The sequence below is a fragment of the Lepidochelys kempii genome, chromosome 28 (genome assembly GCF_965140285.1).
Source record: "Lepidochelys kempii isolate rLepKem1 chromosome 28, rLepKem1.hap1, whole genome shotgun sequence".
NCBI classification, from domain to species: domain Eukaryota; kingdom Metazoa; phylum Chordata; order Testudines; family Cheloniidae; genus Lepidochelys; species Lepidochelys kempii.
In genome coordinates, this window is record NC_136407.1 from 6294601 (window position 1) to 6311854 (window position 17254).

Genomic DNA, 17254 nt, shown 5'->3' on the forward strand with positions numbered 1-17254 from the left:
CCCTGCCAGACATCATCTCCTCCTTACCCTGGTCAGTGCGGTTACATCTTCCAGGTGTCCCAGACTTTCCTAGTTTACAAGAATCCATGTCCTCCCCCGATTCCCAAAGGGGTGTTCTCCCAGGCTGTCCCCAACTCCGGTAAGGGTTCACTGCTTAACTGGCCTATCACACTCATGGACTCACATTCAGTTATTAGTTTAATAGAAAATTTCTTGAAGATACTGTCATGAAACATTTGGCTCATAACACGGTATTGTAGAATTAACATCAGTTCACTGCATTCCCCTCCAGGTTTGGGCTCTGGCCCGGACATCTCTGTAGAGGGACATCAGGATGGAGGGATCAAGGTTGTGTGTCGATCATCCGGATGGTACCCACAGCCCGAGGCTCAGTGGAAAGATCTCCATGGGCAGCTCTTACCATCAGCCTCTGAAAAAATATCCCAAGAGGCCAATGGCCTGTTTCAAACAGAGATTGCCATTGTTCTAACAGAAGAGTCCAACCAGAAAGTGTCCTGCTGTGTCAGGAACCCGCGTGTCAACCAGGAAAGAGAGGCAACAATTTACATAGCAGGTCAGTGCCCATCCATGCCGCACATGGATAGACTGAGACACTGTAGATGTTAGTGTGGAGTACTTACTAGAGTGTCTCCTATTAGTAAAAAGAAGAGGAGGACTTGTGGCACCTTAGAGACTAACCAATTTATTTGAGCATGAGCTTTCGTGAGCTACAGCCCACTTCATCCATCTTGAGCATCCTCAACTCTCTTTGGATGTATCTGGTGACTAAAAAATAGTTCTGTAGAACGTCTGTGGACAATCTAGACTGACATGTAAAAGCTACCTCGAGTTAACTGACAGTTTACTCCAGGTAAAAAACTCTAGTGTAGACAAACCCTTGACTTCAATAGTAGCTGAGGGTGTTTAGCCCCTTGTGGGCTTGAACTCCATTGGCCAGAAAAAGTCAGCAGCCAGCAATCTCCTTTCTTCTCCGTGGGGCTGGAGGGGGAATTCTCCTTTGTTCCCAACGGGAGTTGCTGGGTGTTGAGCATTTTTGAAAAAAGCTAGCCACTAAAGTCATTTTCCCTGAACAGTGGAAAAGGGCCCTGGTCAGGATCTCAGCATTGCTGCTTAGACTGCATCTGAAAATATCCCAACAGTGTAAGGGCTGCACTGTGGATCCCCTACTGGACTTCAGACTCTGGCAAAACTCCCATTGCCTTAAAGAGTTAGAACTGAGGGATCAAACTGTAACTTGTATTGAATTGCACAAAAGTCAGGAAATGCAGAAGTCCACAGCCAGCATAACCCGGACCTCCCCTGGGCATATAGGTTGTTTTTTGGTTCCTTTCATGAGCCTGCTCCTGCATTCATTGTACAACGAAATCGTTGGGAGATTTGCTAGGCATAAACAATCAAGCCTATAATGTGTAAATACAAAATGTTATCTGAATCCATCTTAACGTTTTAGAAAACCAGCTGCAGCCCTTCCTGGCTACCCTATGGCATGCCCAGTGTATCAGTTTCACAGAGTCACCTTTGACTCCCTTCCTGGTCTTCCTTGAGGGCACCCAGTTAAGCTTTCCAGCTCCCAGTTGTCATCTCTTTTAGGCAGATACCTGCATCTCTCTCCCTCCAGACTGGGGGCTTGGACTTGCAGTCCCCTCTGCACCGCACTGTGATTCCCCCGGCAGGTCTAGTCAGGCTCCAGCACCTGTCCATTTGCTCACCCAGGAAGAAAGCCCTGTCCCTTGAGTCTGTTTTAACTGCCTTTTATTCCGAAAGTCTCACTTTGTCCCCCAACCTCCTGGAAACAGGTAAAACCAGTCCCTCCCCCTATTCCCCAGAAGGTCAAGCTTCAAGGACTGGGGAATTTGCATAGCCACTGTTGGGGAATATTGTATGAATCACCCCCTAGTGATTCTAGATTCTGTAGGAAACCCCTGCCCCCAGTGAGCAAGGAACGCACCGAGTATGTCTACACTGCAATGTAAACCCACCCTGAGACTCAGGCTTTGTTTGTTATTAAAATCCCTGTGTGGTTGAGCTTCCCTGAGCACCGGAGAGTCTGGAGCATCAGTAACTGGTTACAGCATTCTGATCTCGAGAGCCAGTCCGCACTGACTGCAGCCCTGACATCCGTTAGAGAAGCCTAGGGGCTGCTCTAAGTTACACCAGTGGCAGATGGGTGTAATGGAGCTCTGCCGTGCCCCCTCCCTGCCACTAATATCCCCATTCTCGTTAATTAACCATATTTAGTAACCAGATTAGCACTTGGAATTTCATTGGCTTAATAATGAAACTCAAAGGAGTCACATTTCAGGTTGTATTTCCCTGTGAGATTCTTTTAACCAGCCACAGTGTCACCATTTTCTCAATGTCCTGTCTTCATTCTACATGCGTTTGTTCCTAAATCAATCTTATCTCTTGCAGATCTCTTTTTTCCGCGGGTCTCTCCCTGGGTGGTGGCTCTGGGGGTGATCCTGGCTCTTCTCATTGCCCTGGCCATCTATTGCATCTGGACACAACACAGAGCAAAAGGTAAAGTAACAAGAAGGGAGAATGCAGTGTGCTAGGGGAAAGATTTGCATCAGCCATTACTGGGCAGTTGCCATCCACAGCCATTTATCTCCAGCTGCGAGGATTGCTGGTGCATACATCAGTGTCATCCCGAGTGGGATTTCTGAAAATGTGCCTCCAGAAATTCTTTCTGATGACATGGAACCACACTCTGGGTCCAATGCAAAATTAGGCATCATTCCCAGAACACCTCTGTATGCCCCTTGTGGAAAGAGAACAGGAGGACTTGTGGCACCTTAGAGACTAACAAACTTTTTAGCGCATAAGCTACAGCCCACTTCCTCGGCATCAGCGAAAGGGGTGGAAAGGTAAGTACAAGCAGCATGCTGAAGCTCTGATTCCACATGGCCAAAGTCTCAGAGTATTTAATTCATGTCATTAGCTCTGTCAGTGGTGTCGGGACAAAAAACAATGGCATGACCATATGGAATCAGACCACAGGTCCATCCAGTCCAGTGTCCTGTCTCTGACTGTGGCAAGCACCAGCTGCTTCAAAAGGAAGGTGCAAGAAGTCCTGCAGTGGCCAGTTATGGAATAACTTGCCACAAGGGAAGCTTCCCTCTACCTGCCATCAGTTATGCTGAGGCTCTGAAGCGTGAAGGTTTGTGGTCCTTCCAAAATGAGAGAATAACCAGAGAGCAAAGATTCTCTTGGAGGCAATGGCAATAGGGTAAAGAAAGAGCTGAAGTCCTCCTCCTAGTCCTCCAGGGGCTCAGAAGGTAATTTGGACTCGATAGACAGTCAAGAAATCTCCGCTGCACCTTGAAGCAGGAAGTCCATCTTCATATGGACTTGGATGACCTACAGTTAACAGCATGGGCATCGGAGGAGACGTGCAAGTCTGCAGGGAGTATCCAGACAGAACTCAGCCTGGGAATTTCATTGTATTACATTTCAGAAGTGGGGGGAAAGAGAAAGCTCTCTGCGGCATGTTCTGTCTCTTTGTCTGTGACGTGCCCAGCACAATGGGGCCTCATCTCTGGATGCTACCGCATGACAAATAATAAAGACCACAATGTTCTAGTAATCTCAGCTACACTAGCTTTCTTCCAGGGTGATTATAGGGGTCCTACAACCTAGCACCACAGAAAGGTGGGTAACAGCCTTAGTGGGGTTGTGTAGGCAGGCATATTGGACTCCCCAGCTGAGTATTGTCAGGTGTCAAGTTTCTTCATATTGGCCAGATGACACAAGCCTGCCACTACCTCGGAAAGACAGCCTCCAAGCTCCTGCTGCATGTCCCTTATGGGCTCAAGATGACATGAGCAGCCAGCCAGACAAAGGCACCTCCACTCCCTCTCTGATCTAGGGCACCCACCACCTGCCCCAGCCCTACGGGGGGCTGTTTCCCAGGTATCACTAGGGCCAGGGGGCAGGCACCAGCCACAAGGTCAGGAGCTGGCCTAGGATGGAGCCAACCAGATCCTATCCCTTATCCAGCCAGATCAATGCCCCATTACCATTGCTCACTTCCTGCCCCCATCCCCACAGTCAGGAGGTGCGGGGAGCGGTGGCCATTCAGGGGATGGGTACAGAGGGGAGCAGACAGGGAACTGGATAAACAGAGACCTTCTCTACCCCACTCCCACAACAGCCAGATCTGACAGGAGTGTGATGGGGCCCAGGCAGTGAGGATGGCCCCTTGGGGAGACACGCAGAGCAATCCCTAGGAGTGATAGTCAGTGGGGCCCAGGCAGTAGGGATGCTGAGTGAAGGAACATCGAGACAGATCTGTCTGTGTGTCCTGTTTGTCTGTCTGCCTCGCTTGCATAAATTACATGAATAGCGGGAACTGCACCGTGAACACAACAAGGTGAAATCTCACCTCTTTTTCTCCCTTTTCTCTAGAGACCCTGCAAACTGATATGAAGAAACAGAAGGGTAAGTGTCTGGACCCACTACATTACCTGAGAGTAGGGTCATCTCAAACAGAGCAGGGCGAAATCTCACCTTTATTAACGAAGTACTCGAACAATTTACCAAGGGTTGTTTGTGGTGGATTCTCCATAATTGGCAGTTTATAAGTCAAGACTGGATGTTCTTCTGTAAGAGCTGCCGTAGGAATTACTGTGGGGCAGTTATCCGGCCTATGTTATATAGGAGGTCAGACTAGATGATCACAATGGTCCCTTCTGGCCCTAGAACCTATATATCACCTCTGCCCTTTTATCCCTCTAGGGATTCTGCTAACTGAAATGGAGAGTGAGAAAGGTGAGTGTCTGGGCCAGTTACATTCGCTGGGATTGGGGGGGTGGTCACCATCATTAACACGGCAGGGTGAAATCTCACATCTCCCCCTTTTCTCCCCCTAGAGAAACTGCTATCTGAACTGGAGAAACAGAAAGGTCAGTGTCTGTGATCCACAAAACCCCACTTGGCTGACGCCTAATCGTGTAGGCATCTAAACTCACCCAGGGCATAAACTGAAGCTATAAAAGTTCTCCAGTTTGTTGTCTAAGTTTCTGTCTCTGGGCCTGCATGCTGCTGTCTCAGGCTAGGCATCTGAGCACCTATCTCCCACCTGAGCCACAGCATGATCGACGAACCAGGGGAAGATGGGTGGAGGAGTGTCTCTCTCACCTATGGGGCCTGATATGGTAGTGGTGGGAGCAGAAGAGGACCTCCCTTATAACCTTTAACCCAACAGTTAGGGTACCCACCACGGTTGTGGGAGACTTTGGGTCAAGTCACCCCTCTGCCAGATGAGAAAGGATTTGGACAGGGATCTGCCACCTCTCGGATGAGTGCCTTAACCACTAGGCAATGGGATATTCTGACATGGGGCTCCCTCTATCCCTTTTGCTGAAGTTGTTAAACTTAATTCAATATTAAATGGGAATCACTATAATCCTCCTTCCCCCTGACCATTTTGTGTGGAGTAACAGCTTCCGTACTGACCAGCGGTAATTCGACCTAAGTTATGCTACTTCCGTTACGTAAGTTATTGTAACGGAAGTTGACGTAACTTAAGTCAACTTACAGCGGTGTCTACCCCGGGCTATGTCGACGGGAAATACTGTCCCCACTGACTTCCCTGCCACCACTCAATCACCAGACCCGCTACATCAATCATTGATATATTGATCACAGCAGTGCCGATTTAGCTGGAAGTATAGACAAGCCTATCGGCATGAGCCATACCATCTTCCATGGAACGACTTAGTAACCTAAGCCACCTGACTGCGGGAAAGGAGTTCCCAGCTTTGGGTCACTAGCAGTGATGGGCCTCTCTCTCTCCAGCCCAAGGCACCAAACCCCTGAGAAAGGCAAACACCCCTGTTATTGGCATCTCCCATTGGCTATCTTTGGCAGCTGCCTGCCTCGTGTGCTGGCTTTTGTGGATGCCATTCTAAAGGGCCATCTCTTGCCATTCATTGTATAGGAAGCCGGGGGTCAATGACGACCACCTGCTGACAGTGTGAGCCTTGTCTGTGCACACCAGAGAAAACTCTCCCCCAGGTTCTGGCAATACCAACTCTGGGCTCTGCAAGCCCCACTCTCTCTCTCTCTGCGGACTAGCAATTTACACACCCCAATTTGATACACTCAATTGCCCAGTCCCTTGTCATCTGGACACCTGTAATGCACACCAGTCCACCGCCTCTGTGGAATCAGGGCACCCCAGTTAACTGGCTTCACCTCATTTCAACACTCGTTACTTAGAGTAAAACCAAACAAGTTTATTTTACAGATCTTGAGATAAAGGTTCAAATAAAAGCCAGTAAAAGGATTTGCAAACATAAGGTTACAGGTAAAAGAAAAATAGAAAATGCAATCTTATGGTCTGTACATCTGAAAATACTTTCCTGTCCAAAAAGGTATTTCTCACTCAGTGGTCCTTCCAAACAGTGCTTATCCAATCCATAAAGCCCAGATCCACCCTTCATGAGACACTCCTGCTAGCAGAGTCCTCTTCCATAATGGATAAGATCTTGTGCACTTTCTTCTCCTCTTATACAGTCCTAAACTATAGTCTTTTCATAATCAGGGTGTTTCCCTAACTTCAGCTCAACTCTGATGGTCCCCTAGTCAGAGTCTTCTCTTGGGGTCCATTTGTCTTTGTAAATGCTTACGCCTGCATCGGCCCCAGACTGTAAACATAGGGATGGCCTGGGATGTTAGTTGTTCTGAGACTCACCCAGCCTCAGGTGAGCTGTTCCACCTTCAGGAGTTTTGGTGAACACAATATTCTCCGTGTTACAGAACTATTTTTTCCCTTGTACAGACATCTCACAATAACTGTGAGAATCATCTAGGTGTTAGCTTTAGGCAGAGACCACATGTGACCCTCTCTTTGATGAACTATCAAGAAGATCAGAGAATCTCATCTGAGATGAGGTAGATGGTGGGAAGGGACCTCAGGAGGTCGTCTAGTCTAACCCCCTGCTCAAAGCAGGACCAATCCCCAATTTTTGCCCCAGCTCCCTAAATGGCCCCCTCAAGGATTGAACTCACAACCCTGGGTTTTAGCAGGCCAAAGCTCAAACCACTGAGCTATCCCTTGTCAGACACTTGTAATACGCCTGCTTGGGCATGTCTCTGTCACAAGCCAAGGCCCCTAACTCAGGCTTTGTGGATCTCATTGTTTTCCCTATGATTTTTCTGGACACCTAGAAGTTAGGCTCTGTGATGCTCAGCCTCACAGCACCTAAGAGCCCTTGTGGATCCAGGCCTATGGCCTCAGTATAATATAGACTAGGGGAACAGATAGGAAGGAAGTCTGTGTGTACAGTGATCTGTAGGGGAAAAAATACGGCTGTAAGTTTGCCATCACTTAATGTCTCTCGTTATTTATTTTTAGAAAAGCAACTTTCAGACAAAGGTAACATTTCTTCATTACACTTTAAGGGGGAGGGATGGGGAGGAGAGGGAAAAATCTCAAACTTTGCAATGAATTTCTTGGATCTTCCGGGCAGCTATTAAGGGATCTCACTATGAACCGAAATTTAGATTGGTTTGTTCTGTGTGCAAGGATGTTCTCCATCTTTGCCCCTTACTCAATATGTCCAGAGTGTAAATGCTTCCAAAGTCCCAATGGTTTTCAGCAGAACTTGGCTGCCTAAGTCACTTCGGCGGTTTTGAAAATTTTACTGACAGTGGCTGGGAGAAGGCTGGTGCTGGGAATGGAGTTATGAATTTCCAGCCATTCAGACAACGAGGCTGAGATTTTAAAAGCTATCTAAGAAATCTGGATGCCTGGCAAATTCCTGTTTGAAAAAACACCTTTTTACTTGTTAAAACTTTATTTGCTATATATAACAATTTATAGGTAGTTTTCAAAAAACCCTTAACTTCAAGCTAGCAGCTTTTATTTGGGGATAGTTATCTGTGATGAACTGTCCCTTAAATGTATATTCACTAAATGTCCCAATCAAGCAAAGTACTTAAGAATCTGCTTAAATTTCTTTGCTGAACTAAGCCCTAAAAACCTGTGCTCTTAGGGATATAGACGTGGCCAGCGCAAATCAGACCAGGGCCCACCTAGCCTGGGATTCTGTCTCTGACTTGCACTACCAGCCGCTTCAAAGGATGACGTGAGAAATCCCTAGTGGCCAGTGATGGGGGCCGATCTGTAACCCCTTGCCCACCTGTCACGGGGAGGAGGAGGGGGACATAGAGCTGTCTCATGGAGCCAGGAAGCCCTGATCTCTGGCCCAGCTTTCTCTGTGCGGTATCTGGTGTGTGTAAAATATTACATGTAACAGCTGGGACAAGAGAAGTTGGGTGACTTTCCCCACAAGTGCTGTGCTCTGCTTAGCATCTTAAGGAAAAAAATCTCTCAACGACAGTAATAATACCAGTGAGCAGAGGTGAAAGTAAGCCGGTATGGTCCAGTACGCCGTGCCGGACCGGACCAGCTTCCCCAGGTTGGCACTTTAAAGGACCCAGGGCTCCCCGCAGTGGCCAGAGCCCCGGGCCCTTTAAATCGCCCCTGAGCCCCAAGGCTCCCAGCTGCCTCTGCAGCTGGTAGCTCTGGGGGTGATTGAAAGGGCCTGGGTATTTAAAGGCCCCGCCTCTTCCAGTTGAGGCCACGCCTCTTCTGGTTGAAGCCACGCCCCCCTGCGCAGGACTCCGGAGTACCGGTAAGTCCTTTAAGTTACTTTCACCCCTGCCAGTGCGGGGGGATATTACTTGTATCTTGACTATTGCACATTAACTTTTGTGACTCAGGATTAATTCACATTGTCTTACTTTCCAGCGGAATATGAGGCAATGGCAGGTAAGTGTGTTTTTACTAGGTTCCATAAAGCTCAATCTTGGAAAGTGATCACTGAAAATGCTGTATGCAAAGACGCTTAGTATAAAGTAAACTAATGTGTGTTACTTGTTACAGTGACACACAATACAAGGGGAAATCCAGGCCTAGGACTGATAACATACAAATATACAGATATTAGCTAGAAATAATAAATGGAAAATTTGTGGCACTGAAATATGAATATTAAGTTTTATTTTTCACATTAACCCTTGAAAAATCGCAAACAAACTTCATTTTCTGTCTTCAGAGAGCTCTTGTAATAGTAAGCAGAGGTAAATAGTGAGGTGGCAACGTTTGCAGAGGATGCAAAAGTACTCAAGATAGTTAAGTACAAAGCAGACCGTGTTAAAAAGGGATCTCACAAAACTGTGTGACCGGGCAACAAAATGGCAGATGAAATTCAGTGTTGATAAATGCAAAGTGATGCAAATTGGAAAATATCATCCCAACTATAGATAGCTCTGGTCACCCCATTTCGAAAAGGTACAGAGAAGGGCAACAAAAATGGAATAAGGGTACGGAACAGCTTCCGTACAAGGGGAGATTAAAAAGACCAGGACTGTTCATCTTGGAAAACAGATAACTAAGTGGGGAGATATGAGAGAGACCTATAAATGGTATTCAAATGGATTCACCCAATGAAATTAACAGGCAGCAGGTTTAAAACAAACCAAAGGAAGTATTTCTTCACACAGTGCCTCTGGAACTCACTGCCAGGGGATGTTGTGAAGGCCAAAACTATAACTGGTTTTAAAAAAAGAACTAGATAAATTCATGAGCTTACGTCCATCAGTGGCTGTAAGCAAAGATGGTCAGGGATGCAACCCCATACTCTGGGCCTTTGACTTCCAAATGCTGGGCCTGCTGACAGGGGATGGATCACTTGATGATTCCCTGTTCTGTTCATTCCCTCTGGGGCGCCTGGCACTGGTCACTGTCGGAAGACAGGATAGTGGGCTAGATGCACCTTAGGTCTGACCCAGTCTGGCCGCTCTTAACAATAATTATCTCTGACACAAAAGACTCAACCCTCCAAATTTATTAGTTTAGTCTCTAAGGTGCCACAAGTCCTCCTTTTCTTTTTACGGATGCAGACTAACACGGCTGCTACTCTGAAACCTGACAAAAGAAGAGGTCTTTGAACTGGAAGCCAGAATCTCTCATATGCCAAGATCTGCTTGGAGTATTGTATTGGGGGAGGGGGCCAGTTAGGGAGTTGGTTATGGCCCCTGTATTCTCAAGATGACCCAGCATCAATCACTGCAGCCCCTGTTCTAATTTACTCCAGCTGTCTGTGGTCCCTGAATATTGGCTGTGTGATCCAGTTCTGCCCCTCTGCCCAAACCCTATGATTCCTGACATGCCCCTATGCCAGAGGAATACTCGGATGTCCTGTTAGGGCCCAGTTCCCTGCGTGAAGTGACCAGAGCAGGGGAGGGAACCGGGCCCTTTTTCACTAAAGGCCCAATTCTGCCACCCTGACTCACATGAGTGATCCTCACAGGTGCAGTCCCATTGATTTCTAGGATACAGGTTATGCAAGATTGGGTACAATAAAGCAGAAGCCCTGATTAATAATTAGGGGTCCAATCCTGCTGTCCTTACTCGGGCAAAATTCACACTGAAGCCAATGTAATTTGGGTTTAGAATGGGGTAGTTTTATCGTTGATAATCTCTACTAATGGTTTATTTGTGCTTTTATTCCTTTTTCTCCCTTTTCGTTCCCATTGACCCCTCCGGCAGAACAAAGTAAGCTCTGGTTTTAGTTTTTGTAGCTTAATTTTTTAGCAATTTTTCTCTTGTTGAGTTTGTGTATTTGGTGTAAATTCCCATTTCTGTTTCTTTCAGCACGTGACAAAACCCAAAGATTCACAGGTAACTAAAGCTGATACTAAGTGATGCTCAGCCCTGTTTCCCCAGGGGTATTCCCTCCCTGTAACCCTCCAGGGCGGGAGGAGTGTCAGTGACAATTCTTTAACTGCTCTCTGTTTCTATTTTGTAGCACCTAGTTAATGAATTGTTTATTTCACTGTGAACCATTTCTGGCAGAACATCCAGCTAACGAACTTATCCAACCCTGCTGAATGTGATGGCAGATACTGGATGAAGAGGGAAAGGGCAGCTGGTGGCTCTAAAAAGGTTGCTGCGGTGGGGAACGAGGGAATCAAACCTCCTCCCACCAAATTTAGGGCTCCTTGACATGGAGAATTCACAGGGACGTTTGTGTGAAATAGCTAGGGTGTGGATTTAATACACAACAGCTACTGTGTACTAATGCCCCTTGTGGACACTCTTATTCCAAACTTCTGTTCTTCCAAAGTGGATTAACCTAAACCAAAGAAGAGCATTCTTAGTATGCAATGAGAGTGTCCAAACAGACAGCTAGTGCTGAGTAGCTATTCCACACTAGCTACGTTAAGGGCTTGTCTACATGGGGAAAAGCCAAAAGTTAGCTCCAAGGAGAAGAGGAGATGCATCTCATCTTGTCCAGTGGACCACAAGCCCTGACTACCCCCTCCTTGGCTGTCCAGGCTCAAACTCCCCCATGACGGCTCTACACTGCAGATGCAGACTGCAACGTGAACAGCTGCTGCACCTGGGAAATCTGAGAGCAGCATAAAATGACCTGAATTTCATACAACATTAAAAGCCAGATTCTGCTATCCTTGAGCAATGGGACACTGAGCAGTCTCACGCCTCGAGTAAGTGTGGCAGAATCTGGTCCTAATACACTTATTAGCAGTAGAGTTCGGCCTAGAGTTTCCAGCTAGGCTAAGGGCCCCAGTGCTGGAAGCTGTAAAGACACATAAGAGAAGACCATAGAATCACAGAAGATCAGGGTTGGAAGGGACTTCAGGAGGTATCTAGTCCAACCCCCTGCTCAAAGCAGGACCAATCCCCAATTAAATCATCCCAGCCAGGGCTTTGTCAAGCCTGACCTTAAAAACTTCTAAGGAAGGAGATTCTACCACCTCCCTAGGTAACCCATTCCAGTGTTTCACAACCCTCCTAGTGAAAAAGTTTTTCCTAATATCCAACCTAAATCTCCCCCCCTGCAACTTGAGACCATTACTCCTTATCCTGTCATCTGCCACCACTGAGAACAGTCTAGATCCATCCTCTTTGGAACCATCCCTTCCCCAAAGAGCTACCAATCTAAATAGACCAGGCGGACACAGGGTGAGGGAGAGGACGGACAATTCCTCCCATTTCACAGGTGGGAAACTGAAACACGGAAAGATTCAGTGACTTATCCAAGGTCACAGGGAGAGTTTGTGACAGAGCTGCAAACTGGACCTACATCTGCTGGCTCGTAGATCAGTGCTTTAACCACAAGAGAATCTGTTCACTATTGCAATAACCAGAAGGACACTGGGCTGGAGTGAATGTAGAGGGGCAGTGACAGGGAGAGGGCTTGGGGAGCTGAGTCGCACAGTGTCAGGGGACTGTCACATAAGCTGGTCTCGTGTGCTGTGATTGGACACATGGTGCGAATGTGCAAGGACCGGTTAGTGCAGGAGTAATGGGAGGGGCAGTCGGTGCTGGGAAGCCAACCGAGAGCAGTGGAGGAAGGAAGGTGGAGGTCGCTTGATGCTTAACAGCAGATGTAGGGCGTGCCGGGGGGGAAGAAGACAGCAGTGTCCCCCCAGGCGTGGCCTCAGGCCCTGGGAGACTTGCTGGCTGCTCCAGCTCAGGGTCTCCAGCAGGGACCATTCAATCTGGTGCCCTACTTGCTGCCAGAGCTCCCAGCCTCTGACCCAGCCCAGCCCCCAGCCTCCCCTGCAGGCTCAGCCCGTGCCAGGGCCCATGCGGAGCTGCTGGGGCTGCTCCTCCCCTCGGCCCCTGGATTCTCTGTGCCTGGGACAAACAGACGGGCAAGAGGGCAGGGATTTGCTCCGAGACCCACGCCCTGGGCTGCACCCCGAGGGCAGAGACCAGCCAGGGCCGGGCAGCAGAGTGCCACCATGCTGGGATTAAGCCTTTCCTTCCACCCCCTCACCCCCAGCCGGTCGGTGCCACTCGACTCCCATGCTCCGATCCCAGGGACCCCCGAGCTGCCAGAGACAGAACAAAGGGCTGCTGGCCCCAAAGGGCTCCCAGTCTGAGTGCAGACGAGGCCCAGGAGGAAAGCAGCAAATGCTTTGCGCGGGGGGCGGAGGGGGGGAGAGTCCCAGTATTGAACCAGCTGCTCCCTGGGTCTGTCTGGCTGGGTCTGACAGAGTATCGTAGTGACCCTGCTGGCTTCGTGCCGGGCTGTGGGGAGGCGGTCACTCCCCGTTCAGCATCGAGTCAGCAGGGTCACTGTGATACTTTGTCAGACCCAGCCAGACAGGCCCAGGGAGCAGCCTGACATCAGGAGAAAGCAGGCTCAGGTGAAGCTGGAGGCTGTGGGGAAGCAGGAGCCGCCTGGGAGCTGGGGTGGCTGGATACGGGGCCAGGAGCCCCAACACCGTCTGCCCACTTAGAATCATAGACTATCAGGGTGGGAAGGGCCCTCAGGAGGTGTCTAGTCCAACCCCCTGCTTAAAGCAGGACCAACCCCAACTAAATTCTCCCAGGGGATCCTGCCCATCCGTTCCCTGAGGGAGTCAAAGTCTGCTTTTCTGAAGTCCAGGGTCCGTATTCTGCTGCTCTCCTTTCTTCCTTTTGTGAGGATCCTGAACTCGACCATCTCATGGTCACTCCTGCCCAGGTTGCCACCCACTTCTACTTCCCCTACCCATTCTTCCCGGTTTGTGAGCAGCAGGTCAAGAGGAGAACGGCCCCTGGTTGGTTCCTCCAGCACTTGCACCAGGAAATTGTCTCCAATCCCCTCCAAAAACTGCCTGGATTGTCTGTGCCCCGCTGGATTGCTCTCCCAGTGGTCAGTTGCTCCTGGTGCTCACCTGTGGGTCACCATTGGGTCAGATCCTGCTGTGAGGGTCCCACGCAGACAGACTGGAGAGAGCGAGGCTCTGTCTGCATGGGGAATAGGCAGCAGTTCTGTTAAATGGGCGCCAGTTTTACAGACTCATCATAAGATGGTACCCTTGCCCCCCCCGCCCCCTCAGCTGGCTCAGAGTGGCCTGGCAAGCACCCTCCCTCAGTTTCCCCTCTTGAGCACTCCTTAAGTTACTCCACACACCCCAAAAGGTGGGACACAAAAGTGCCCTGCTGGGGTCTACTTGATACGAGTCCAAATAAACCAGAAAATAAAATCTCTTCCTTCTCTGGGCTCCAGCCACTGGCTCTCACTCTAACTCCTCAAGTCAGGAGCCCTCAGCCCTCCTTCGCAGAGCTGGGTTCAGTTCAGACTCTGTAGCTTCCTTCTCTATAGGCACTCTCCCCAGCCGGGAGCAGCTCTCCAGCCTTCAGTCCTGCTTCAGCCACTACTAGGAGCTCTTAATTCTCCCTGAGGGGAACCCCTCTCTCCAGGAGCCCACCTTCCAAGCCCCTTGCTCTGGCGAGCTTCTCCCAACCAGCTCTCCTGGGAGCTCTTCTGGTAGCATCTTTCTGTCTCTAGGATCCCTTCAGCTGAACCCTAGTAATCCTTTATTAGGCTTGTTAGCTAATTAGCTGCCAACCGACCACCTAGGGTGGGTCTGAGTCGGCTCCTTCTCCCTTATAGGAACCGCTCAATGAGCTAGCCCGCATTACACTCATATTTTGCTGAGCATGTCTGAGCTCAGTTCAGGTCAATTCCTCGCCTACTTGGAGCTAAATGCAATCAGCTACTTCCACAGGGAGATGGGAGAGTCACACAGGGGTCACTACAGTAGTGCTCAAACCAATTTAAGTCAACCCAGTGTACTTTCCTCGTGTAGACAAGCCCAGAGGCCCTCTTGAGTGGAGCAGGCTCTGCAGGGAGCTTTGCACTCATCACCCTGCTTGTCTCTGTTGGAGTGAGAGTCACTTAATAAAGATTTGTTCGACCCATCTGCTTAGTAAGGCAAAACACTCACCACGTGGTTATCAGTTACTTATAAGTAATTGCTCATTAGGATGGTCTCGTCAGTCTCCTCCAGCACCGGACAGTACAGCTTTAACCTCCCTTTGTTGTACAATTTTTATCTTTTTGTTCTCTTCACGTATACATACATATTAGTCTCATTTCCATAAAGAAAAGGAGGCCTTGTGGCACCTTAGAGACGAACCCATTTATTTGAGCATGAGCTTTCGTGAGCTACAGCTCCCTTCATCGGATGCATACCGTGGAAACTGCAGCAGACTTTATATACACACAGAGAATATGAAAAGATACCTCCTCCCACCCCACTGTCCTGCTGGTAATAGCTTATCTAAAGTGATCATCAGGTGGGCCATTTCCAGCACAAATCCAGGTTTTCTCACATTCCCCCCCACCCCCATACACACACAAACTCACTCTCCTGCTGGTGTGTATGGGGGTGGGGGGGATGTGAGAAAACCTGGATTTGTGCTGGAAATGGCCCACCTTAATTATGCACATTGTAGGGAGAATGGTCACTTTGGATGAGCTATTACCAGCAGGAGAGTGAGTTTGTGTGTGTGGTTTTTGGGAGGGGGGTGAGGGGGTGAGAGAACCTGGATTTGTGCAGGAAATGGCCCAACTTGATTATCATGCACATTGTGTAAAGAGTTGTCACTTTGGATGGGCTATCACCAGCAGGAGAGTGAATTTGTGTGGGGGGCGGAGGGTGAGAAAACCTGGATTTGTGCTGGAAATGGCCCACCTGATGATCACTTTAGATAAGCTATTACCAGCTGGACAGTGGGGTGGGAGGAGGTATTTTTTCATATTCTCTGTGTATAAATAAAGTCTGCTGCAGTTTCCACGGCATGCATCCGATGAAGTGAGCTGTAGCTCACGAAAGCTCATGCTCAAATAAATTGGTTCGTCTCTAAGGTGCCAAAAGTACTCCTTTTCTTTTTGCGAATACAGACTAACACGGCTGCTCCTCTGAAACCTAAGGAGAGTCAGAGGTTCAAAATCAGGGATGCAGAGGGGGACACCAAGCAGAGAATCCCAGACAGTGCTCCTCAGAGGTCCACCATCTCCAAAGTCAGGAGCTAGGGCCTTTCAGGAGATAGGCTCAGAGGGCAGCAGAAAGGGAACTGGATAAACAGAGACCTTCTCTCCTCCCTTCCCACGACAGCCAGATCTGATGTGAGTGGATCTGGGGCTCAAGAAGCAGGGATGGCTGCCATGGCCCAAAGAGTGCATAGCATAGGGGACAGGTTGAGTCATCCACTACTGCAGTTCGGTCTCGGGCAGCAGGGATGCTGAGTTCAGGGACCTCCACAGACAGACAGATCTGTATGACCCACATGTCTGGCTATGTGTTCTTGTTTCTCTATTTCATAACTACAGCAGAGCTGCATTAAACAGTAATAGGAACTTTTTCATCAATGTGATGGAATGAAATCTCACCTCTCCCTCTTTTCTCCCCCTAGAGACCCTGCAATCTGAACTGGGGAGAGAGAAAGGTCAGTGTCTGGTTCCGTTACATTAACTGACATGAGGCTTATTCTCAAATACAACAGGGTGAAATCTCACCTCTTTCCCCTTTTCCCCCTCTAGAGACCCTGGAATCTGAACTGGAGAGACAGAAAGGTCGGTGTGTGGGACCAGTGCCGTGAGTTAAAGGTTATATGTGACTGGTTCCCAAAAATGTGGCTCAGTGTAAAGATCTTCATAGGGCACTCACCCCTGGGACATGGCTGCCCATGGGAAGTGATGGCTCGGGCTGTGGCTATGGGGCTGTGTGGACTGCAGTGGGGACATGGCAGAGCAATGGGAAGCGGTGATGGGTGGGAAATCAGCAAACCCTCATTTCAGTAGGGGTTGTGGGGGAAGGCATTTGCACAGAGACAAGTCTGATGGGGTGGGAGGGGGCTACACGTGTGATCTGGAGAAAGTGCAAAACACACATTACAAATAACCTACTAGTGTTTGAAGGAGCCCAAGCGGTGAGATTAGGGCTGCTCATGCTGACACAGACAGGTTCTTAAGGGGAAGGGGCCAATTGTCCTAATAAACCCCATGGAAATGATAGAAACAGCACCCTGTGCCTAGGGCCTGAGTAGCCCTAGACCAGCCAGGCCAGGGTCATTGCTGGTAACTGAGACTTGTCCAGTGTTTAGCAGGATCCCTCCCATATTCTGGCCCTTCTGTGGCCATGTAAAAAGGGAAGGGGCAGGATTTCACCCTAAGTGACCATGGGCTGTGTTTCTTTGTTTTGGTATCCAGGAGGCATTTTGTATTGGGGCGGGGAGGGAAGGGGGAATGTATTTCCTCTCCCTTTCCCGTTTTAGCATGCATTTAGCATGCATTTAGCATGCATCCTTTAATTTCAGGTAGCTGCCTCACTGGCTCCCCCAATATCTGCCATTGCCCCACTGTCCCCCACCCCAGTATCTGCCCTTGCATCCAGCTAGGACAGAGAAGCACATGAC

The 17254-nt window shown here is 49.0% G+C and overlaps 1 protein-coding gene across 1 annotated transcript in view; it reads left to right on the forward strand.

Moving 5' to 3' along the window:
- Positions 1 to 17254, forward strand: part of LOC140904265 (butyrophilin subfamily 2 member A2) — a 52268-nt gene that overhangs the window by 20173 nt on the left and 14841 nt on the right. Inside the window, exons 4-14 of the mRNA XM_073326760.2 lie at positions 293 to 574; positions 2434 to 2541; positions 4429 to 4461; positions 4759 to 4791; positions 4893 to 4925; positions 7382 to 7402; positions 8780 to 8800; positions 10583 to 10588; positions 10688 to 10714; positions 16253 to 16285; positions 16380 to 16412. Coding sequence (XP_073182861.2) covers positions 293 to 574; positions 2434 to 2541; positions 4429 to 4461; positions 4759 to 4791; positions 4893 to 4925; positions 7382 to 7402; positions 8780 to 8800; positions 10583 to 10588; positions 10688 to 10714; positions 16253 to 16285; positions 16380 to 16412 — 630 coding nt within the window. The remainder of the gene's footprint in view (positions 1 to 292; positions 575 to 2433; positions 2542 to 4428; positions 4462 to 4758; positions 4792 to 4892; positions 4926 to 7381; positions 7403 to 8779; positions 8801 to 10582; positions 10589 to 10687; positions 10715 to 16252; positions 16286 to 16379; positions 16413 to 17254) is intronic.